This window comes from Podarcis pityusensis (assembly GCF_964106645.2).
Source record: "Podarcis pityusensis genome assembly, chromosome: 4".
In the NCBI taxonomy this organism is placed as follows: Eukaryota; Metazoa; Chordata; class Lepidosauria; order Squamata; family Lacertidae; genus Podarcis; species Podarcis pityusensis.
Window position 1 is genome coordinate 74,662,094 of NC_138027.1, and position 22,230 is coordinate 74,684,323.

The following is a 22,230-nucleotide window of genomic DNA, read 5'->3' on the forward strand; positions in this document are numbered from 1 at the left end:
TTAATAAAGCTAGTCTTCAAACCAGTGGTCTACATAGCACCAAGAGGTGTTAGTAAGCAAATTTGTCATTGTCTGAACACATGTCTTGGGTTAACAGCCTGGCATCTGGGGAACAAAAGCTTCATGGAGTACTGTACTGAACTTTGCATCTCTGTTGTGTAGGTTACTAAAGTTTCACAGTAGCTTTCCAGCAGTGACCTCTTGAGTTTGGTTGGAGGAATAGAAAATATGGTTCGTGCTTTTTTCCTAGAATGCAGGTTCTTCAGTTTGTGTTAGGAAAGATGAGCAGTCCCTGATAGGGGAAGGAGCCGTGAATCAAGTCTTCCGAAACCTGTGTCACTTAGGTTAAAGAGTTTAACTGCAATTCTGGTTCTGGTGCTGGTGCTAGCATCTAGCGTGTAAGAATAATGTGCAGTTGCATTAACATTGAGTGGTATCAAGTGGTCCTGTTCCACTAGTGAAACAGAGCTTTCCCCTTCTCTCTTCTCTCCTGCAGCTCCCCACTGGTAGACCCTATAGGGAAGATTTTGAAGGGTATACAGGGGAGAGGAAGTTGCATTGTGCAAGTGGTCTTCCACTCACACTTATGCAACCCACTGCCTTCTAATTACATTCATTTGAATTGACTTTATTTAAACTAGGTTATATTTATTTTGCTGCATAGTAATAGAACATAAAACATAATATAGATAATAAAACAGCATTAAATCATAAAAGCATCACAAATAAAAACTGCAGAAATAGACTAATTTGAAAAGGCTTGGGAGAATACATTTTCAGCAAACAACAAAAACGTTAACATTTTATGCAGCGGTGATAAGAGTCTCCTTATTTAGACCTGCTAACTTGATCAAGTCATAAATAGTGCAAAGCTTTGGGCTGGATTGAAGACTTTGGTGTTGTCAGGAGAATCCTGAGTGAAGCTGAGGAAGCCAGCTGCTGTTTACCTCAGATAATTTTTCATGCATGTGAGGGGAAAACATGAATCTGCAGCTTTGCACTAGTCTGAAAGTTTGAGATTTTAAATTAGTTGCACGTGCTATTTCATTAAGAGTGAAAAGGCTCCTTCATATGCCCCTGTGAGTGGGATAATTTGATCTCTCTTTGGTGGTTGAATTCCAGAAGTATTGGTAGGAAGTGCTGCATCAGGAATGGCAAGCCTTTTTCTGTCCAAGGGATGTGTTGATCCTTGGCCAATCCTCCATGCCTGCCGTTGTTGTGGCCACTCCACACACATGCACACTGTATCTGTACACACATCCCAGAACTAAGTTTCTTTACTGGCAGTCACAGAATTTGGAATTGCAGTAAAACCTGTATTTGCCATGGCAACAATCCTGCAATTGCGCTTTGAGTATCTAAATGATTGCCAGTGGCAGAAGGGATAACCTTGGTCACAACTTGTTTTGATTCCGGCATTCTGTTCCACAATGGTGGGGGTGCACATTCCCTGATCCAGTGTAGCTGCAAGAGAAAGCTGCATTACAGTTCACATTCAGCTCTTGCAAATCTATAATTCACTTAGTAAGTTTCCAAACTCTTAGGACAGAATTCTCGCCAGAACCTGTTTACATTGATCCTGCAAATAAAATGGAACATTGTGTTCTATAAAACCTAGTTTAAGGCTGCTATATTTAATGTGTGTGTTTATCTAGTTTGACTCAGCTCTCTTCTAAGCTGGATGTCTTTCTGTTTTTCATTTGCTCAGCAGTGCAGTTGGATTTATAGTATCAGAAATCCTATTCCTGTTCTGCAAGTAATTTTTTCCTCGGCCTTGGATATTGGCTGCCTTTTGTTAGCCTTTCCTTTTTATGTACAACACGTTTACATTGTGACTTGAGTACCACCGTTAAATTGTCAAGTACCGTATTTTTCGCTCTATAAGACACACCAGACCATAAGACGCACCTAGTTTTTGGAGGAGGAAAAGAAGAAGAAAAATATTCTGAATCTCAGAAGCCAGAACAACAAGAGGGATTGCTGCACAATGAAAGCAGTGATCCCTCTTGTTGTTCTGGCTTCTGGGATAGCTGCGCAGCCTGCGTTCTCTCCATAAGACGCACACACATTTCCCCTTACTTTTTAGGAGAGAAAAAGTGAGTCTTATAGAGCAAAAAATACGGTATGTATCGTGTACCTTACTACACCCAAGATGCATCCTGAAACAGTAAACTTTCCTAATTACCAGGCAACTACCTTCCTACTCTGAACGCTGACAAAGTGCCCTTATAAACTTTTAATTCTTGTGCATTCATGGTCAGACTCGGTCTAATATATATTTGAAAATTTGGTTTCACATATATTTAAGAAATAACTGATTTGCTTCTGTTCTGCAAGGCCTTGTAACCACCACAGAGTAACTTTTCTCTAAACTATAGATTCAAAACAGATGTTCAATTAAAGCAGCCTTTGGCAACCTGGTGCCTTTCAGGTGGATGGCACCAGGTTAGTGAAGATTGACTTAAAACTTGTAGCTCAAGGCAGTGGGAACTGCCAGGTTCTCCACTAAACGCCTGATATCAAGTAATTTGACGCTTCTAAGTGCTCTCCCAGTTGTTTCTTTGCAGTTGTGGCTTAAATTCAAGCCAAGGCTGCAAAGACTCCTGCTGGAAGTGTGACTTGCATTCATTAGGGATTGGCTCCATTCAGGAGCTCTGATCGTGAGCTTGCAAGTGCTTGCATTTGGTACCAAATTTAAAAGCCTCTGGATGCAAGTCCCATTTGCAGAAAAAGAATTGGGGGTGCATCCTAAGATTCCCGGTTGCTTTTGTGTAGCTGTGACTTTACCTGCCCTTCACCTGATGTCATATGATGTAAGGTGGGGAAATTGCCTTGTGGGCCTTGTTTTGCCCATGATCTGAAGGTTCCTCCTCCATGACATAGAATATATTAGCCCGATTCACATGTCTTTGGAAACTGTAGGTAATAGTTTGGTATGAATGTGCCTATCTGGACAATATGACTCTCACCTGCTGGCACACAGGGGATATAAACCAGGATTCGTGACTTCGCATTATGTCAAAACCAGGAGGCACGGACTGTTTTGCTCCCAGCAAGCAAAACAAAAACAAACCTTGGCTACACATCCTGGTTAGGGAGTGAAACAAACTACAATCCCTGCTTTAAATGTATCACTAAGGTAGTTCAGTTTTGTTTCCTCTCAGCATAAGCTGCAGAGAAGCAAGATCAGTGTGGTCAGAATAAACCAGTGTTTTTCTACCACTGTGCTGTGGCACCCTGGGGTGCCTTAAATGATGGTCAGGGGTGCCACGGGCAACACTGGCCTCTGTCCCTCTTTCCTTCCCTCCCTCCCTCCCTCTGATGCCTTCTCGAGTCCCTGCCTCCCAAAGACGTGCACAGCTGTTTGTTGCAGCTCCTCAGGCGAATGGTGTCTCTGGGAGGCACCTCTCTTTGGGGCAGGGAGGGGGCAGCTCATAGACCAGGGACGGCTGCAGGAACTGCCCAGAGGACTCCAAAGGAGAGAAGAGGAGGCTGAGGGAACACTCCACACAAGAGGGTGTTTGGAAAATGGTGAGAGGCTGCCAGCTCTGCAGACAATAACTGGGCTCCTGAGCCCCGCAGGGGTGCTGCAAAAAAAAAGTGGTTGGTCAAGGGAGCCGAGGACGGTTGAAAACCGCTGCCATAAACCATTAACTATGGTTTGCTGGGATGTGAGAACAAGGCCATTGTCAGTTGAAACATTTTGCCTAACTGATTGATTTGAATACAGCTTCACTCCATAAAACTCTCCTTGCATATCTCGTGTCAGTAAAAATGTCTACTCGTAAAGCAAAGTTCTTTATCGCCTTTTTATATTTAATTGCTCCAATCATATTCTAATGACCTTGTTCCAAGTGGCTGGATTAAATGAGATACCTTTCCGTAGTACAAAAGTAAAACGTTGCCCCAATTTCAATGATGGTACACATTTTATGTGTTACGTTTCCTTCTTAGAGGAGTCAAGAAAGTTTGTGTTAACCCAGTAATGGCATTAATTGCATCCCGGGAGGGTCAGAAGATCATTCTCTACAGTTCTTTCCCCTGTAAGGCTTCAGAAAACTTAGCAGTGAGAAACTGGGCAGTACAAAGTGTTGTGCAATACAGAGTGAACTTTCCCTTGATAATCTTAGTGGTTTTTTATTATGTCTGCTGTATGGTGGGTGATGGAGTGCTTTGGCATCAAACTTGCTCCTGGCTAGATTAGCTGGTGACTTTTCCCCATCATCTGTAGCAAGGAGCAGCATGGTTCACTTGGGTTTGAACCAGTTGTCAGTTTTCTTAATAATATTGAGTGTTAATGGTGCCAGTTTGGATTCAATATCTATTGTATAAATAGATATTTTAAGCCTTCTACTTTGAAGGCTACATATAGATATCCAACCTAATGGTGCAGAAGAAAAAATTCAAGAAACTGGGATAAACGCAAAAATATGGGCATGAGTTGTATTAAATGTGCCCCAACTCTACAGAATTTTGCTCACACATGCTAAACCATAGTTTAGTGCCACATGAAGAAGCCACCTTGAGCCTCGTGTGTTGCCTTCCTGTGCTCAACAGAGAGATGCCAATTCAGACCTGAAGCAGTTAGTGTTTGTTCACTCTCACCTGCACACAAGGCTCAGCTTAATCAATGGCACATGGAGCGGCGGCTGTCTAACAAACCAGCAAGCTCCCTGGTCGCTCCTTCCTTTTACATCTGGACTGGATTTTAAATATTTTCCGTCTATAAGACACCCCCATGTATAAGACTCAGATTTAAGAAAATGGGGGAAGATGGCCCAGAGTATAAGACACCCCCTAATTTTTGACATTGTTTTTTAGGGGGGGGGACCTAGTCTTATACACGGAAAAATACGGTACTGGTTAACTTACCATCGGTAGCGCAAGAGACTATTCATCTCCAGATTGTGGGTTTGAGTCCCACTTGGGAAAAGATTCCTGTATTGCAGGGGGTTGGACTAGATAGCCCTCATGGTCCCTTCCAACTCTACAATTCTAGTATAGAAATCAAGGAATCTTAAGGAATCTTGCAGAAGAAACATTTTTCTTCCCCTATGGACCCTTATGCAACCCAAAATGCCTCTCTAGAGGGATGGATGGGAGGGCTCCAGAAGATTTTGCAATAAGCAGCTGGGGTGGAGGGAAGGAGAAGCATCTATTCTGTGAAGTTCTTTTTCTAAGGATTCAAGCCACTGTGTAGATCGTGGCTTCTGATCCTTCGCAGATACTGTCATGTCTATCTTCAAGGCTCCTTTTAAGGCTTATTCAGAATATGAACTTGTAAGATGTACTCTAAGATCCCGTGGACTATTTTTAAGTTTGAATCTAAAAGTTAAAACTGTTGTGCGTTCTAAAGGAAAGAATTGGGGAGGGGAGGAGAGATCTCTGTAGGATTTGTGCAAGGCTTTGAGACAATAGGAGTCATCCTCGGCTATTGCTGCGGGAACGGTACTAGTCGCTGGAGATGACAGTAATCCCCTCAAACTCTGAGCCAAAAGTTCAAATTCTGAAGCAGCAACTAGAGGGAGGACGGTGTGGTTCCTACTCTTGGGGATAGTTCCAAGAGCACTTTGGGAAGCCTTTTTCCTCTTTTTCTTACCTTTCCCTGTTTAGGGAAGTATTAAATGACTAATGTTTAAATGTATTTTTAATCTTTTGTTGGAAGTCACCCAGAGTGGTGGTGGTGGTAGTGCTATATTCCTCCATCCCGGTCTAGCAGAGCCATCCAAAACATTCTCTAGGCATGTGCACAGTGCTTGCAGGCCTTCCCAGTCAACTTCATCCCCTCCTTCTTTTTTCTTAGACACCACAATGGGATGAGCCCAAAGTGGGTCACATTGTCCACCCCCCTCACTGTGAACCTCATTATGTCCCTGCTGTTCTGTATAACAGACTATAAATATTTTCTATGGCAAGTATTTATTGTGACCGTTACCCTGAATCACTTGTAACAAACTGCTTCGTTTTCTGAGTCTCGCTATTCCTTACGTCCGTTAAAATGTATTTCTAAGATAAAACAACAGCTTTCATTTTTGCTTGCGTATATTGTAGTGAAGCAGCAGAGGGAGGTGGGGCTGTTTAGTATATACACGGCATGGTGACCTATAAAATAGGATGTACTAAAGGAACGTTTTGTTTCATATTCAATAGTTAGAAATGATTGCCATGGAAAATCCAGCAGATTTGAAAAAGCAATTGTATGTGGAATTTGAAGGAGAACAAGGGGTTGATGAAGGAGGAGTTTCCAAAGAGTTTTTCCAGCTAGTTGTAGAGGAAATCTTCAACCCAGATATTGGTACGTAATTAACTTCGTATTTATTTAATATGCAAAATGGTCTCATCTTCTTAACAGTTATCTACTCTTTCCAGAGCCATATGAAAACCCATCTTTCTAGGTTTTTTGTTTTTACTTGTAGCTTGTGTACCTCAGCCTTAGACACCATTTTGTGACAAGTCAGCAAAATTACGTGACAGTCCTTCTAGGGGATGGTACACCATTTTCACATGCAAGTGTGCCTTGGTTTTGAGTGCTCACCTGCCCACTGGAAGCCAGCTGTAGCTAGCTGCCTTCTCCCTAAAATGTTAGCTCTCCTTGTGCAGGTAGTGTGTATGTCATGGAATGTTCAAGCATCCATTTCCAACACACAAACACACACACACAGTTTCAGTGGATTTTGGAATATTATGGTAGCTTTATTATACATGGGGACTTTTGAATGAAGCCCGGATGATGCTGTGAACTAAGCTGTGACTAAAGAACAGGTGGATTTCTTCATGTGCCTCCTCCACAAGAGGCCCAGAAGGTGACAACATGAAAACAGGCCTTTTCTACAATGGCTCCCCATTTGTGGAAATGCTCTCCCTCCGGGTTTATACTTCTTTAGGCGCCAGGTCAAAATATTCTTCTTCCACCAGGCCTTTTACTTACTGACATCCGATGCCCTTTTAAATGTGTTCTGGGAGGGGAAATTATTGATTGGTGTGTTCTTATTTTTATTATGCATTTTTTGTGTTTTTTATATTGTTATGTTGTGAACTACCCTGCAATCTTCGGATACAAATTTATTAAGTAACTATAATAATAAAAATTAAGCTTTCATGTTTTTTTCTTTTTAAAAAAAGTCTTGCTATTCAATTCATCGGTATTAATTTTGACATGCTTTTTTACAGGAATGTTCACTTATGATGAGTCTACAAAATTGTTTTGGTTTAACCCATCGTCTTTTGAAACTGAGGGACAGTTTACACTGATTGGAATTGTGCTGGGTCTAGCCATTTACAATAACTGTATACTGGACGTCCATTTCCCAATGGTTGTCTACAGGAAACTAATGGGCAAAAAAGGAACTTTCCGTGACCTGGCAGACTCTCACCCTGTAAGTTGATAATTACGTTTGGAAATCTGTACTTAGAATAGTTGTTGTTGTTGTTGGCAGTGTGACACTATCTGAGTGTTCTCTTGCATGAAACATCAGTGGCCATTGTCTCAAAATTGCATAATGGGGACCAAAGTTGAGAGTGTTGCTTGCTTAGTAGTTCATGACAGAGGCAGTGTTTAAACTGGTGACTTCACAGCTCCCACTGTTTGCCACTTCACTGCACATATCCACATCAGCTCTTAGTCTTGCGGAAGTTTGCTTAATGGGCATTTTAGAAAAGTCAACATTTAGCAACACTTCTAGTCACCTGTTAAATATACAGAACATGATGTCAGGTGCTCAAGGAAAAGGCTGCACAATGTGCAGTGTCAAGAGACCTGTACTGTCCACACAAATATGCTTTGCCAGTACTGAAGAAGAGGGGAGCGTGTGTGTGGAAGGGAGGGTGACTGGGTCACTTAACCTGTTTGTCTTATCTAAGCAGCTGAGATCTTAAATGTATAGGGTGGCAGCAAGCCATATTGGCAGCTGAGTTATATGGACGATCACAACAGTTTCGAAACTAGCTTTCTGAAACTTCACAATGTAGTTGTGAAAGCAAACAATGCCAGTGATGTTCTCGGTGTTATTTCAGTCCAAAACAGAAACTTGCATCTGTTCCAAAGTTTCCTTTAGTTGAAAATCTATTGGAAATTATGGATAGTAAAAATAGGATAACTTCTTCTCCAAATGCAAAAGGAAGTGTGTCCGCCCGCCTCCCCTGCTCTTTATCAGACTCCACTTATAGCCATTGTTAAGCTTTGGTTACCACAAAAAACAAACAAACAAAAAAAGACACACACTTGCTTGAAACAGTATCTTACTGTGTGCATTTTTTTTTTTTTTTTAATGAAAGGCAGCTCTGGGAGGCCACAACCTTGATCAGAACAGTAGGCAAGGGGTTGTAAAGAGCTTTTTCCATTCAAATTTGTCCTCCCCTTGTTGCTTTTCCACTTACCGGGATGTGGGGATCTCTTCCCTGCCTGTGGAAAAACAGCCCATGAAGGTGATTTGGATAGGAAAAACAGCCTTTGAATAAAGGATTAAAGAGCTCTCTCCCCCTCCACAGTTGCTGTGATCTGATTCACAGTATCCTATAGCTGCTTTTCGTTTAAATCTGGAAACTGACATGGGTGTAAGTAAAAACATACAGTTTGACCCATAACGTTCATGCATACTGCATAATTACCAGGTCTGTTGCTGGGGCTTTAAAGCCTTATGAAATATGTCTTGTTTCGTTTTAGGTTCTCTATCAAAGCTTAAGAGACTTGTTGCAATATGAGGGAAGCGTGGAAGATGATATGATGATAACCTTCCAGATATCTCATACGGATCTCTTTGGTAATCCGATGATGCACGATTTAAAGGAAAATGGAGATAAAATCCCTATTACAAATGAAAACAGAAAGGTAATTTGAATGGGCCACCAGTTGCTGAGTGATTACTTGATCAATATTCCAGGAGAACAGATAGAAACACACCTTGTATGCGTTTATATAAATTAAGCTCATTTGCATGATCTCTGCTGAGGCTGTCAGAAAGTTGTATTTTCTCATTTGCTAAATTTGTACAACAACAAATAGTGCTCAAGGTGACTAACAGCAATAAAATACAAAGCAAAATAAATCAAAAGTGTGAAAATAAATTGAGTGAAACATATCAACAAAACTGAAAGAAATGCCACCAGTTCAACTAATTTCAGCAGACTTACAATTGCCCTAACAAGTCAACTTGTAAGGCCAAAAGGCTATATGAACGAAAGCATCTCTGCCTGCTAGCAAAAGATAATGAGAGAGGGAGTATAGGATGAACCACTGAGAAGGGGATTCTGATAAAATATGATTCTGAGAAGTGATTTTGGGGGAAATTCTTGCGGTACTGCCCTCCCTGTGGAATACCCTCCCATCAGATGTCAAGGAGATAAAGAACTACACAATTTTTAGAAGACATCTGAAGGCAGCCCTGTATTCAGAAGTTTTTAACGTTTGATGTTTTATTATGTTTTTATATTCTGCTGGAAGCCGCCCAGAGTGGCTGGGAAAATGCAGCAAGATAGACAGGGCATAAATTGTTGCTGTTATTGTTATTATTTATTAGATTTTTAAATACCTTTGTTAGAAGTAGATGATGATGTGAAACATTCTCTGTGGCTTGTTTTGTAAACCACTTGATTTCGTGGATGGAGTGAAAAGAAATAGGATTTATTTGGGGAAAGCTCAAGATTATTAGCAGCCCGAATGATATAAATATAAGTTATTAAATAGGGGGAAGTCTGTTCTGATTTTCGGCAGCAGTTCTTCCTATTTCTTACCTGTAGCCACTTGTTAGTTGAAACAAAGATTCGCACTTGACCACTGAGGAAACCTTTCATTATTTGTCTTTTTATTAAACAGGAATTTGTGAATCTGTATTCTGACTACATTCTCAACAAATCAGTAGAGAAGCAGTTTAAGGCCTTTCGAAGAGGATTCCACATGGTAACCAACGAATCTCCCCTAAAATATTTATTTAGACCCGAAGAGATTGAATTGCTCATTTGCGGAAGTAGGGTAAGGCACTTGAAACGTGCAAAAGACAATAACTTGCTCTCTGCTGAATATCTAAAGTCTGAGGTGGTGATACGATGTCTTGTATTTATAGAACCTAGACTTTCAAGCTCTAGAAGAAACTACGGAGTATGATGGCGGCTATACCAGAGACTCTCTAATTATTAGGTAGGAGGTTTAAGTTTTTCTGTGGCTAAATGGAGAAGACTCTGCCTGTTAGCAAGTGGTGTGAATAGCTAAATTACGACACAAATGTACCAGATAATGCACAGTTTAGAAAACAAAAAAGAGATGTGTTTAAGGCTTCCAGTTTTAAAATATACTAGATCTTTTTTTCTTGTCCATTCTGTGGTTAAACCAGAAGATCTTATAGGTTAAAAAATTGCATGTGGAAGGATGACTACAAGAGTAGCAAAGAGGAGGGGATGCTCCCCGCCCCAAATATTTATTGTCCCCTCCCAGTTTTCAGGCCCTATGTTGCATGGATTAGATCCTTGTTCGCCTAATAATGGTCTTTGACCTTTCCTGGCTCCCCCAAATAGCTTTTCCTAGAGCCTCGCCTGGTCATACAGTAGCAACTTCTGTTTTGTAATCAACGTGGCTATTTGGAAAAGTTTTGTACTTGCCAAAAACACTGGAGGACCCATTCTCAAATTTTGTGTCATGTGGTAGTATGTGCATGCTAGCGCTCTCAACAGCTAAGGATAGTAATGAGAAAAGGGAGCGTTAGGTAACTTAGGCAGTGTGGGAAATGAGAAGGTAGACTGCCATCCACTGTCCTCATCCCCATCCAAAGCCCTAAAATAGACCACTGCAGCTGGGTAGAAGTCTGTAGGCGTTTGAAGAAATGTGAATGCAGTTCTTCAGTCAGGTAGGAATATACATTCAGAAGCACCATATTCCCCTACCTGGATTGAGATATATGTGTGCCTCTTTATATAATATTTTTGCATTTGAAAACACCCTTAAGCAATACAGTGGTACCTTGGGTTACATACGCTTCAGGTTACATACACTTCAGGTTACAGACTCCGCTAACTCAGAAATAGTACCTTGGGTTAAGAACTTTGCTTCAGGATGAGAACAGAAATCATGCAGCGGCAGCAGCGGGAGGCCCCATTAGCTAAAGTGGTGCTTCAGGTTAAGAACAGTTTCAGGTTAAGAACGGACCTCCGGAACGAATTAAGTAGGTAACCAGAGGTACCACTGTATGTTGATACAGTATGCTTGCATTTGCTACTTCTAAGGTTAAGGGCAAGATATAAGCAGCACAAGACGTTTTGCTCTGCCCAGAATATTTATTTATTTTCATTTTTGCTTCAACAGAGAATTTTGGGAAATAGTCCATTCATTTACAGACGAGCAAAAAAGACTATTCCTCCAGTTTACAACAGGCACAGACAGAGCCCCAGTAGGAGGACTCGGAAAACTAAAGATGATTATAGCCAAAAATGGCCCCGACACAGAAAGGTAAACTCGTTTGACATAAATCTTACTTTAAAATTCAGAAATGTAAGTGTATTATGCTGCAAGTGTAAAAAATACATTTTTAGCCTCTTTCTGAGTGAGTTCTCCCTCAGTCCCCACTACAGTCATACCTCGGATGTCAAATGCCTTGCGAGTCAAACATTTTGGCTCCCAAACGCCGCAAACCTGGAAGTGAGTGTTCCGATTTGTGAAGGTTCTTTGGAACCCAAATGTCCGATGCAGCTTCCGATTGGTTGCAGGAGCTTCCTGCAGCCAATCGGAATCTGCGCCTTGGTTTGCGAATGTTTTGGAAGTCGAACGGACTACCAGCACAGATTCCGTTCGACTTCCGAGGTACGACTGTACTAGTTGTTGATTTGAGAAAAGCTACAGTAATGGCTTGTGCGTTTTGTGTTCCGCTCTCCCGTGACCTGATCGTTTTCTCCTCTTCCCTTTCTCCGTAGGTTACCGACGTCTCACACATGCTTTAATGTCCTTCTGCTTCCAGAGTACTCCAGCAAAGAAAAACTTAAAGAGAGATTGTTGAAGGCCATCACATATGCCAAAGGATTTGGCATGCTGTAACGAAAATAAATAAAATAACAAAAGGGATTAAAAAGATTTGGTGGTGATGGTGTCCCTGTCCAAAATAAATAAATAAAATAACCCCCACCCCACCCCCACAAAAAGGCCATAAGATATAGAGAGCTACAGTAGTCACTCGTGTCTGTGCCCCCTTCTTCACTTGGGGACATTGGGCTGGAACAGCAGATTTCAGCTGCTTCTTTGAACAAATTATTTTTCTTTTAGCGTGAAAGTGTTACATATTCTTTCACTTGTATGTACAGAGAGGTTTTCCTGAATATTTATTTTAAAGGGTTAAATCACTTTTGCTTGTGTTTATTACTGCTTGAAGTTGAGCCTTTTTCTTTTTTTCTTTTTTTCTTTTTTGAGTATTTACAAGAAAACGAAACTGTACTCTCCCGAGGAAAAATATTGCCATCATTTGTAGATTGTGTAACCTTTTTAAGTATGTGCTACATTTTTCGTCCCAGTTTAATCAAATCAAAAATCAAGAACTGTACTTTTTTGGACAGTTTTGCTTTTGAAACTTGAAGTCTTGGAAAGCGAAATGGTGTGATGCAATGACTGCTGTTCTAGCCCCCAAAGAAATGTGTGGAAAAATCTTTAGACTCAATAAAAAATGGAAGGGAGAACTTTGGAATGTTTAACTGCAGCCTTTGAGAACTTTTACTTTAGTCACAGCACAACGATTAAAAAAAAAATCTAATTTCAATATATATGTTGTCTTTCACATGTCTTGTCTTGTAGCATACAGTGTTTTTAATTAGCAAGGTTTCTAGCTGTATGAAAGCGTAAACATAGTTAGGTTGGGTTTTGTCTTTTCTTTTCTTTTTTAAAAAAAAGAGTTGTTTACTGGGAAAAGTGCATTTTCAGCCAAACAGCATTAGAGTAGGATGAAATGTGTTGTTGGAGAAATCGGAACGTTGGGTCTATAATCAAAAGCATGTAAAGTGCACTTAAAACGAAATTTTAATTGCCTATTATGTTGACATTTTAAATAGACAATCCAGTCTTCCCTGCAAGTTATTTTAATGAATTGTTGTTCCTTTTTCAAGTCGTATGATCAGTGGTGCAGCCAAGGGATTCTTCACCTCCCCACCCCCACCCCAGTTTAGCAATGGTGGGGGAATAATTAAACATCTTAAGGGCAAGTTTGCATTGTACTACTACCAATTATTCATTGTATGTCTTGGAAATAAACCCTAAGCTCACGTCCATCTCTTACATAACATGCCATAGGTTTGGAGTGTTTTAAGTCTGCATCCTACATCAGAGGGACGGAGCCCTTACCTTTCTACAGATTGTCCCTGCACGCTGGTGATCGCCGCTGTAACAATATAAAATAAAGGGACTGTACATTTTTAACCAAGACAATGTAATTGGCATACCTCGTCTTAACTGCAAGTGACAACTGATGTGCAGATCTGAGCTTGTGCCTTGGTGATTGCTATGCCTGACTACTACACACAACAAATCAGCTTGATTTGTGCAAAATTGGTATTATTTCATTTGAGGGAGAGAAAAAATGTGTCTTTCAGGATTATTTTATTAATTTTTTTTAGTAATAGATACAGGCAACTGTTATGTACCAATAATGCTAAATAAAACAGTGATGTTTTCCACCATGGTCCAGTGACAAAGAAGAAAAGTGATTTTCTTAGTTTCGTAAGTTAACCCCGGTGTCGTTGGAGTGACTTGGATTTAAACTGCCATGTTTATTGACTCCCTTTGGTATAAAGCTGTCCTTAACATTTCACTTGAAACTGACGGCCTTTACCACTCTCAAATGTGTCTTGACATTAGTGGGGCTTTTTACTCATCTTATAGGTGAGAGCAGGGAGTGGGAGGTGCTAAGCATATAATTTCTGTGGTTATTTGTATATGCCTCAATTAACGGGCAGTTTTAAAATAGGCACCTGAAGGGATGAAATTCTGATGGCTGAAACAATTTCCTATGTTAATAGATAAATGATGAGCTTTTCCGGGGGCTCCTAAGAAGGCACTAGATGTTGTATTGATCTATTTCCTCTTAACAGTGCTGTTATGCAGGCCAACTCAGAAGAGAGTCCCATTTGTTCAGCATGACTAACGCTGTGTTGTAATTATGCGTGTTGAGGGTTGTAGTTGAAGTCACCTCCTACATTTAATTGGTTTTTAAGTTCTTACACTAGGCCGCCTTCCAACACCACAAAGCTCTGGAGAGCAGCACCCCTGTTAGGAGGGAGGATACACTGCAACATTTTGTTGTGGGTCTCTTTTGTATAGTAATAGTTTCTGTAACATGAGCACCAAGCCTGTTTACCTGTACAGTGGTACCTTGGTTCTCAGACTTAATCCGTTCCAGGAGTCCGTTCAACTCCCGAAACGGTTCAAAAACCAAGGCGCAGCTTCCAGTTGGCTGCAGAAGCTTCCTGCACACTATTGGAAGCCATGTCGGACGTTCGGCTTCTGAAAACCGTTCACAAACCGGAATACTCACTTCTGGGTTTGCGGCGTTCGGGAGCCGATTTTTTCAGGAGCCAGGCCATTCAACTACCAAGGTACCACTGTACTTCTGTGTCTCCTTTTTAAAGAATACAATACTGTGTATCAGTAGCACTGATGAGAGATAGCGGACTGTGCTTTTTATCTAGGACTGTGTACAGTAAATGGTCATTTGTAATACTATATATAAACATTACTTTCTGTTTGTTAAATTTCTGTCCTGGCCTTTCACCAAAGGAGTCCAGGGCAGCAAAGTAGCAAAGAGAAAGGAACTTTTAAAAAACAAATTTAAAACAATCTTGTATTCTCACAGCTAAACAATGTCCTGGCAATCTTGAACAATATATTTTAGCCATCAAACACCTGGGAAGACGTGGATTTTGCAAAGTTCTATCCAGGTGTAACTAATGAGGGAGATAAAAGTAGCTCATCAGGGAGAGCATTCCGTAAGAAGGGAGCTGCTACTGAGGAGACTCTGTTCCAAATCAGCACCAGCCAGATATTACCCAGCAGTGGCCTTGCTAACTGTGCCAATTATAAGATAGTTGAAACTGGGGGGAAGGGTTAGACTAGATGACTCTTGGTGTCCTAACTCTACAATTCTATGAATCATGCTGTGTCTTGTACTGTATCCTGATCTGATGTAAGGCAGGCGTGCAGAAACTTTTTGGCTCCCAGGGTTACATTTGACAAGTTAGGCAAGGCTTCCCACCTGTCATTCGCTTGAGTTCACAAATGAAGTCATGTCCCAAAAAGGCCTGGCAGGCCACTTTTGGCTGATGGGGTGCAGGTTCTCCATCCCTGGTTGTAAGGCAGCTTCACATGAACACTTACAGTGGGGCAGAGAGAGTCCCTTCTGTGGGGAGCTTTCTGTGTAGAATTCCAGGTTACAAATTTCTCTAGGTGACTTGATAAAAGCATGGATCTAGGGCAGCCAATTCTATTAGATTTTCTTTCTTAGAATAAGTACCTATACATTATCAAGGGTTTCGGTCTGTTTAACTCCCATTCCCAAGAACCTGTCCTTTTAAGAGGGACCAATTTCCACTCAGGTGGCTCAGGAGAGGACTGTTACACATTTTAGCACGTTGCTGTAGCATAAACTAGGGTGAAGACAACCGATACAAGGATTAATTGGGATTGGAGTCCTTGATGCTTCCACCAGTGTAAGTAAAGGCCAGAAGGAAGACTTATCATTCTCCCTGATACTGCTGCATTAACGGCAGCTGACACAACCGTTAATACAACAAATAGCAACAACCTCAGTGGCAGCAGGAAAAGAGCCCTGGATTCTGCCAGGTGGATTCTGAAAGGTGACAAGTTGAGCCACATCATCCCTCCACAATATAATCTAGCTGAGTTTGGAAAGAAAACAACAGACACTGAGTTCGGTTTTATGGAAAAGAGGCAGAAGGGAATCTGGAAGAAGGCACAGTTCCATGTCGGTATAAGGTTAGTAAAGTGGCACATTGGAAGAGCGATTCTGGCCTATGTGCCAAAGTTCCTCTCCTTTGGTGGAAGAACTGGGTCATATCCAGTACAGTGGTACCTCGGGTTAAGTACTTAATTCGTTCCGGAGGTCCGTTCTTAACCTGAAACTGTTCTTAACCTGAAGCACCACTTTAGCTAATGGGGCCTCCTGCTGCCACCGCGCCACCAGAGCGCAATTTCTGTTCTCATCCTGAAGCAAAGTTCTTAACCTGAGGTACTATTTCTGTGTTAGCAGAGTTTGTAACCTGAAGCATCTGTAACCTGAAGCATCTGTAACCTGAGGTATCACTGTATTGGATGAGTGGAGTTCTGCTTGTACAACAGGACTTCCCCTCCCTCTGTCCCTTGCAGATACCTGTTCTATATGGTCTGCTAACTCTTGAGTGGGGCTTGGGGGTCTTATCAAGGGGAGGAGAGAAAGGAAATCCTGATGCACAAACAAATCTGATGCCACCTATCGCCTTTACCCTAATACATTTAATAAATTACTCATACGGTAAACATGTTGATAATTATTAGGAAGAATTTTATTATCAGGACTTGACATTTTTGTCCATTTATAAGTTGCTTGTAGGTCTCCAGTCCCAACTGAAGTATTTTCTTCAATTAAATTACCCTACTTAAGCAGATCTTCATATGCATATGTTTGCTCATTTTTTCAATCTACACTGGGATTGAAATTTATTTCTCCTTGACAAACTGTCAAAAGATATGTTGGGCCTAACAAAGTAACTGTAGATCACTGAGCACTTAATGCAAGTTTTGGGAGTGCATGTAATTAGAAATATTAAGTAAATCCTATCCCTTCAGGTAAGGCTCTTTCTGGTTTTAAGCAACAGTTACCAGCGCATATTTTCTCTTGAAATCATATGGGCTAAATACTGTAGGGTGTGTGTGAAAGATTATTGGAAACTCCAAACCTTAGTTTACGATCAGTTGATAAGGATTATTGTTCAACCACTTTCTTTCAATGAGGTTCTCTTTAGTAATAATCTCATTATAATATTCCCATATCAGAATTTCTAAAGGACTTTCCTTTCTCATAAAATCCCTGTCCAAATTCTTTATTGTAATGCTTCGGTGATTGGTTTCCGGACCTACTGGATTCCATTTTGCCTGCTCCTGTTGAGTATCCCATAGAAAATCCTGTTTTACCTGACTCCCTAAATTTTCTACCAGTCGCTCAGAATAATAATCTTGTAAAGTAGAGTCTGCCTCCTTTTTTAAAGCTGCGATCTTCTGGACAAAAAGCTTGACTTTGTTATTAAAACTGCCATGATTGTCTACCATCACGTGATTTCCCATGCTGGAGTATCTTCCCTGTGGTGTGTTGTCCAACCCTAAGAAAAGATTCCTAGAGTTAGGTCTCCATTTTTTATTTCTTTCCCCCTTGCTACTTTTTTTTTGCTCCAGAAAGCCTTCCTTCAGTCCTTTATTTACAAGTCCTTCAGGGCACAAAGACATGTTAGGATCTGTAGCCTCAGCTTGTGGATGCTGTAGCTGTGAATAAGTTCTCTCCGAAATCCCTTGATATCTGTAATTCACATTGGACAGCCTGTCGTGTTTCTGATGATAGGCAGTGAAGGGCCTTTTGTATCCAAGAATGCCGATAGGCTCACTTAAGTCAGTTTGCCTTTTGCAAATGGAAACCTTTTTAGCAGCTGATACATCCTTCCTGCGATATCCTCTTTGTGCATCACTTTCCTTAATAGCTCCAAGGTAGCTCTGTGGATCCTTAATCTCTGCTTCCTTACCTTGCAAGTCTTGGCAGCTCTGATTCTTGGCAACTGAGACCGCAGCCAGATGAGTCTGGATTCTGCACGGAGCTGAAACAGTCCGGGAGGCTTCCTCATTCTGCAATATAACTCTCACTGCCTTTTTGCTACCATCCGTCACAACCGTGTGCAGATTTGGAAAGAGGCTCTGGGAAAGCTGTTTGGCAAGGTCTCTGTTGCCGTGCAGTTTGGCATGAGCCGCTTCTGACCTCCTGAGCTTGAGGCTGAATCTGTTGTACAAGATTCTTTGATCAAGAGTGAAGGAGGTCTCTGCCTGCTTCTTCATGGACTCCAAGATCCTAAGCTTCCTGTTTAACAGGATCTCCTCCTTGGCATTGCAAAACAAAGCCAGCTGCAATTTCTCTCCATCTTTGAACTCACGCCTTTCAACCATTGTGGAAGAGAAGGTTGAAATTTTATATATGAAACCAGGCAAGTGCTTGGATTTAATTCTTTTCTGGCTGCTTTTTCTCCTTTCCACAGCGGATCATATTTAGCCTTTTGCGGTTTTCTGTTGCCGGGAGTGTGGAAGAAGCCTTTGAATTTACTCCAAGGGTGTTCTTAAATCTCAAGACGTATCGAAGTGCAACGCCAACAATCAAGGGTTTGTTGATGAGATCGAGTTCCTAATCTGCGTTGTTAAGGAAGCAAAAAACGAAAGCCTTCTTTTCAAAGATGGGAATCACCGTGGATGGTAGCTTTATTAGTTTGGTTTTTCCCACGAATGGACACCTTAAGCTGAGTAAATATTTATTGCAGGACAATGCTACAGTTTCTATAAACACTAGAGTCTTTTCACTCAGAGGAGGGAAGTCAAATGCCTTGTGAACAGAAACCATTTTGTCGGCATCAGCACAGTCAGACCATGTCAAACAGAGTGCCAACCTTTTTAGACCTGTGGGCACATTTGCAAACCAGAGAAACTGGGCACAGCACACAACCTGCTCTATGGTAGGGTTGCCATAAATCATGATTTTCCCGGACATTACCTGGATTTCAATGGTGGAAGTGACATCTGCGGGGCGAGGGGCGGATTTCTGAAAAGCAACAGTTTGTCCTGGATTTTTGTCAACATAACCAAAAAACACGTTTTGAAAACTCGTTTCCTCAACAACTTTGGAATTTTTCTAAAATAATAATAATAATAACGCTCTGAAACTTTGGGAATTTTCTTTTAAAAGGTCAACAATAACATTGACTCCAAAATGTTTATTTTATCATTCATGGTGGTCTTGCAGAATAATAAAAGAATTCTGGGTGATGGTTTATAACGAACTTAAGAAAATGTTTAAAAGAACATTTCCTAAAAACCCAGAAGCTTTTCCTTCTTTGAATAATAACAATAGAAATCTCAAAAAAATCACTCTACATTATGGATGGATGTGACCACAGGGGCCAGACTCTGGTAACACAAAAGTAGAGAACAGATGCAATACCATCACAAGAAGAATGGCACCTTAAAATATTAGATTATATAGAACTCGCCAGCATGACAAACAGATTAAGAAATAAAGATGATAAGAAACTAAGAGAAGACTGGACATTATATATAGATTATATGGAAAAAATATAACAAGAAAATAAGTGTGAGAAACTGAAAAAACTCAGGGTATGGTAATGAAAACAATTTAGTAAGAAAACACAGTTTGAAAAGATATCAGATAGGAAACCAGGGAAAGAGTGGAAGGGGAGTTAAAGTCAAGGTATATAAGAGTGGAGGAATAAGTTATATTAAGATTATTACTCTTTTACCTATGTCTTATATTTAAGTTGTTGTTTTTTCTGATTACCTTGTGTTTGACTGTAACACAGTATGCATCGATGATATGATTAAACAGAAAAGCAAATTTCAAAAAGAAAAAAGGTCAACAATTTGTTTGTGTCCAGATTTCCGCTGCTTGAAATATGGCAAACCTATCTGTTGGCCAGAGGCTGGGAACCTCAGACCTAAAGACCTCTTTAACTTTATCTCCCCGCACCACAATTCTCATTTGCCCCACTTTGCACCCTTGTGGGATGTGTTCTTGAACTCTGATCATGCCTCTTACTGATCCAGGTGGAGGCTAGACATGGACGGTTCATACATGTAGAAACTAGCCTACTGGACAAACATAACATTTGCATGCATTGCTCCGCCCACTTTTGCCTCCGCTCACACCAACCGCTGGCGTTTGGCCCTAGAAGGAAATGCCTCCCTCAGGCGAAAAGGTTCCCCGTACCTGCTATTGGCTATCACAGATGACTTCTTTCAGCAGAGGGAGAGGACCCTGTAGATGGCAGTGAAGACCTCTGCAAGCCCAATGGCACCACACTGGCGACCCGTGAAGCCAAACAATGGATATAAATTTGAAGCACCTACAGTATTTCCCCTAAATTTTTTCCACTATCACCACACTGCATATGGTGGTGCTTTAGATACCAATGAGGATGCAATGACGGCAGCAGATGATGCCTCCTTTTCCACCTTCGCTGCCACTGAGTAGCCTTGATTATGAGCATGCACCAACTTCCTCTGAAGTTTTTCTCCACTTGCATTCAAGCACGTTGTTTCATCGCCCTGAGGTCCAGGGTACGCCAGGGAGCCAAGCAGACTCTACGAAATGGGAGAGGGCACTCGGAGGCAGTTGTGTAAATGGTCCGAGTCATGTGATCCTTCTGCAAGTGCAACTGAGCTCAAGGCAGCTAGTGATACATGAAAACAAAATCAAAGAACAACAGAATGCTAAAGGCAGAATAATAAAATGATTTTTAAAATACAAAGAGTCTTACGCATAATTTAAACAACTGTAGAATGGCACCCACATGATGGTTGCTATTATTGTATTATGCTGTTAGTTTATTAATTGTATATGGCACCATCAGCATGCAAAGCATTTTCCAGAGAGGTCCCTTTTCCTGAGTAGCTTCCAGTCTAATATTCACCATGGAGGAAGGAGTGTCGGAGGAAACAGGTAAGTGACATGTAGTTGTTTCTTTTGCACTTGCTCGGGGAAGATAAGAAGTTATGCATGATAAGAGAATTAGGCAATAATAAGGAACCACAATACAGAGATGCTGGTTTGCATCCAACAGGGTGCTTGGGAGTCAGTCTGGGGCAGTTGCAAGGGGGAGAGAGAGAGAGGTAGTTTTACATGACATGGTACAACCCACACAGTTTTTGTCATTCAGTATTGAACATGTCCAAAATTTAATTTAATGCTGCAATTTGACTGTGTGTGTGTGTATGCGTCCCCCACTTATGCATGACTGCATATATGCACAGCCCTGGGAAATAAATAAATCATTCCAAGCTGGAAATCACAGGAGAGAGCTGCAGTGTCCTCTTGGCTCATGGAGGAGACCCTCCCCAGAGTCCAAAGAGGATGTCGAAAGGGACGGGAGGTGCAGTAGGGCTTGTTGAGCCTGCTCAGCCACAGGGTAGCACAGCAGCTGCTTCCCTGCACATCTTCCGCTCTCCCACCAGCTCCAGAGCTTCCACTTTAGTTGTGGGTTTTTTATAGTATTTCTGAACTGGATTGGTGAGAGAGCAGAGAGGGGTTTAGAGGCTTTTTAGAGGGTGCTCCCCAGTTATGCACTTTTCGCTTATGCGTGCAGGGGCCCAGAACGTAACCCCCACATGAGCATAGCTGTCAACCTTCCCTTTTTTTGCGGGAAATTCCCTTATTCCAGCACCGTTTCCCACTGCTTCCCGCTGCAATCCTGGATTGTTAGATATCCCGTTGACTGTCCCCGGGACATGAGTGCTGGGTCACCTGCTTATATATTCTATTACTCCTGCAGCATAGTCCCTGTGCAGACGATGAAAACTCAGCAATGACCCTTGTGCCCTGACAAATGACACATATGCACTACATTCCATCTGCACCAGTGTTTCCCAAACTTTTCTTGTTTTTGGACCACAATTCCCATCACCCCTGACCACTGGCCCTGCTAGCTAGGGACGATGGGAGTTGTAGTCCAAAAACAGCTGAAGACCCAAGTTTGGGGAACTCTGCCATGATGTGTCCAATGTTTCAGCAGCACAGGGGTATTAAAGGGGGCGAGTTTTAATTCAGAAGCCTTGCCATCTGCCTCTCATTGTTGGTGTCAAGAACATCTGATAGGCTAGGAAGAAAAAGCAAATTGCTGCCCTGCTTTGGAATATGCCAATGTAGACTTGCTAGTACAAGTAGGAGAGGCTGTTCACAGTGGTGCACTGTGTCTATTTGGATTCCTAACAAGATCGGAAAAGCTGGCTCATGTGGTCTCAGTAGCTGAAAGCCTGCTAAGTAGAATCCTATATTCCAGCCTAATGGACCACAAAGAGAATTGCCAAGAGGCAAGGCAAACTAATCGAGCATAGCTGGCAGATTCAGTCTTGGTTTTGCAAGGGAAAATGTGAATGATTTGAGAGTGGCTGCCATATCCTGCCTCCTCATTTTCTCCCCTATGTAGCATTTTTTCTTGAGTTGCCACTTAGCTTCA

At 41.5% G+C, this 22,230-nt stretch overlaps 1 protein-coding gene across 5 annotated transcripts in view; it reads left to right on the top strand.

The window, feature by feature from the left end:
- Positions 1-13,643, top strand: part of UBE3A (ubiquitin protein ligase E3A) — a 36,541-nt gene extending 22,898 nt beyond the window's left edge. For all 5 annotated transcript variants that reach the window (XM_081001311.1, XM_081001313.1, XM_081001310.1 and 2 more), the window contains 7 exons: positions 6,151-6,295; positions 7,171-7,376; positions 8,663-8,827; positions 9,812-9,967; positions 10,059-10,132; positions 11,291-11,434; positions 11,896-13,643. In XM_081001311.1, coding sequence (XP_080857437.1) covers positions 6,151-6,295; positions 7,171-7,376; positions 8,663-8,827; positions 9,812-9,967; positions 10,059-10,132; positions 11,291-11,434; positions 11,896-12,016 — 1,011 coding nt within the window. In that variant the 3' untranslated portion in view covers positions 12,017-13,643. The remainder of the gene's footprint in view (positions 1-6,150; positions 6,296-7,170; positions 7,377-8,662; positions 8,828-9,811; positions 9,968-10,058; positions 10,133-11,290; positions 11,435-11,895) is intronic.
- The last annotated feature ends 8,587 nt before the right edge of the window (positions 13,644-22,230 follow it).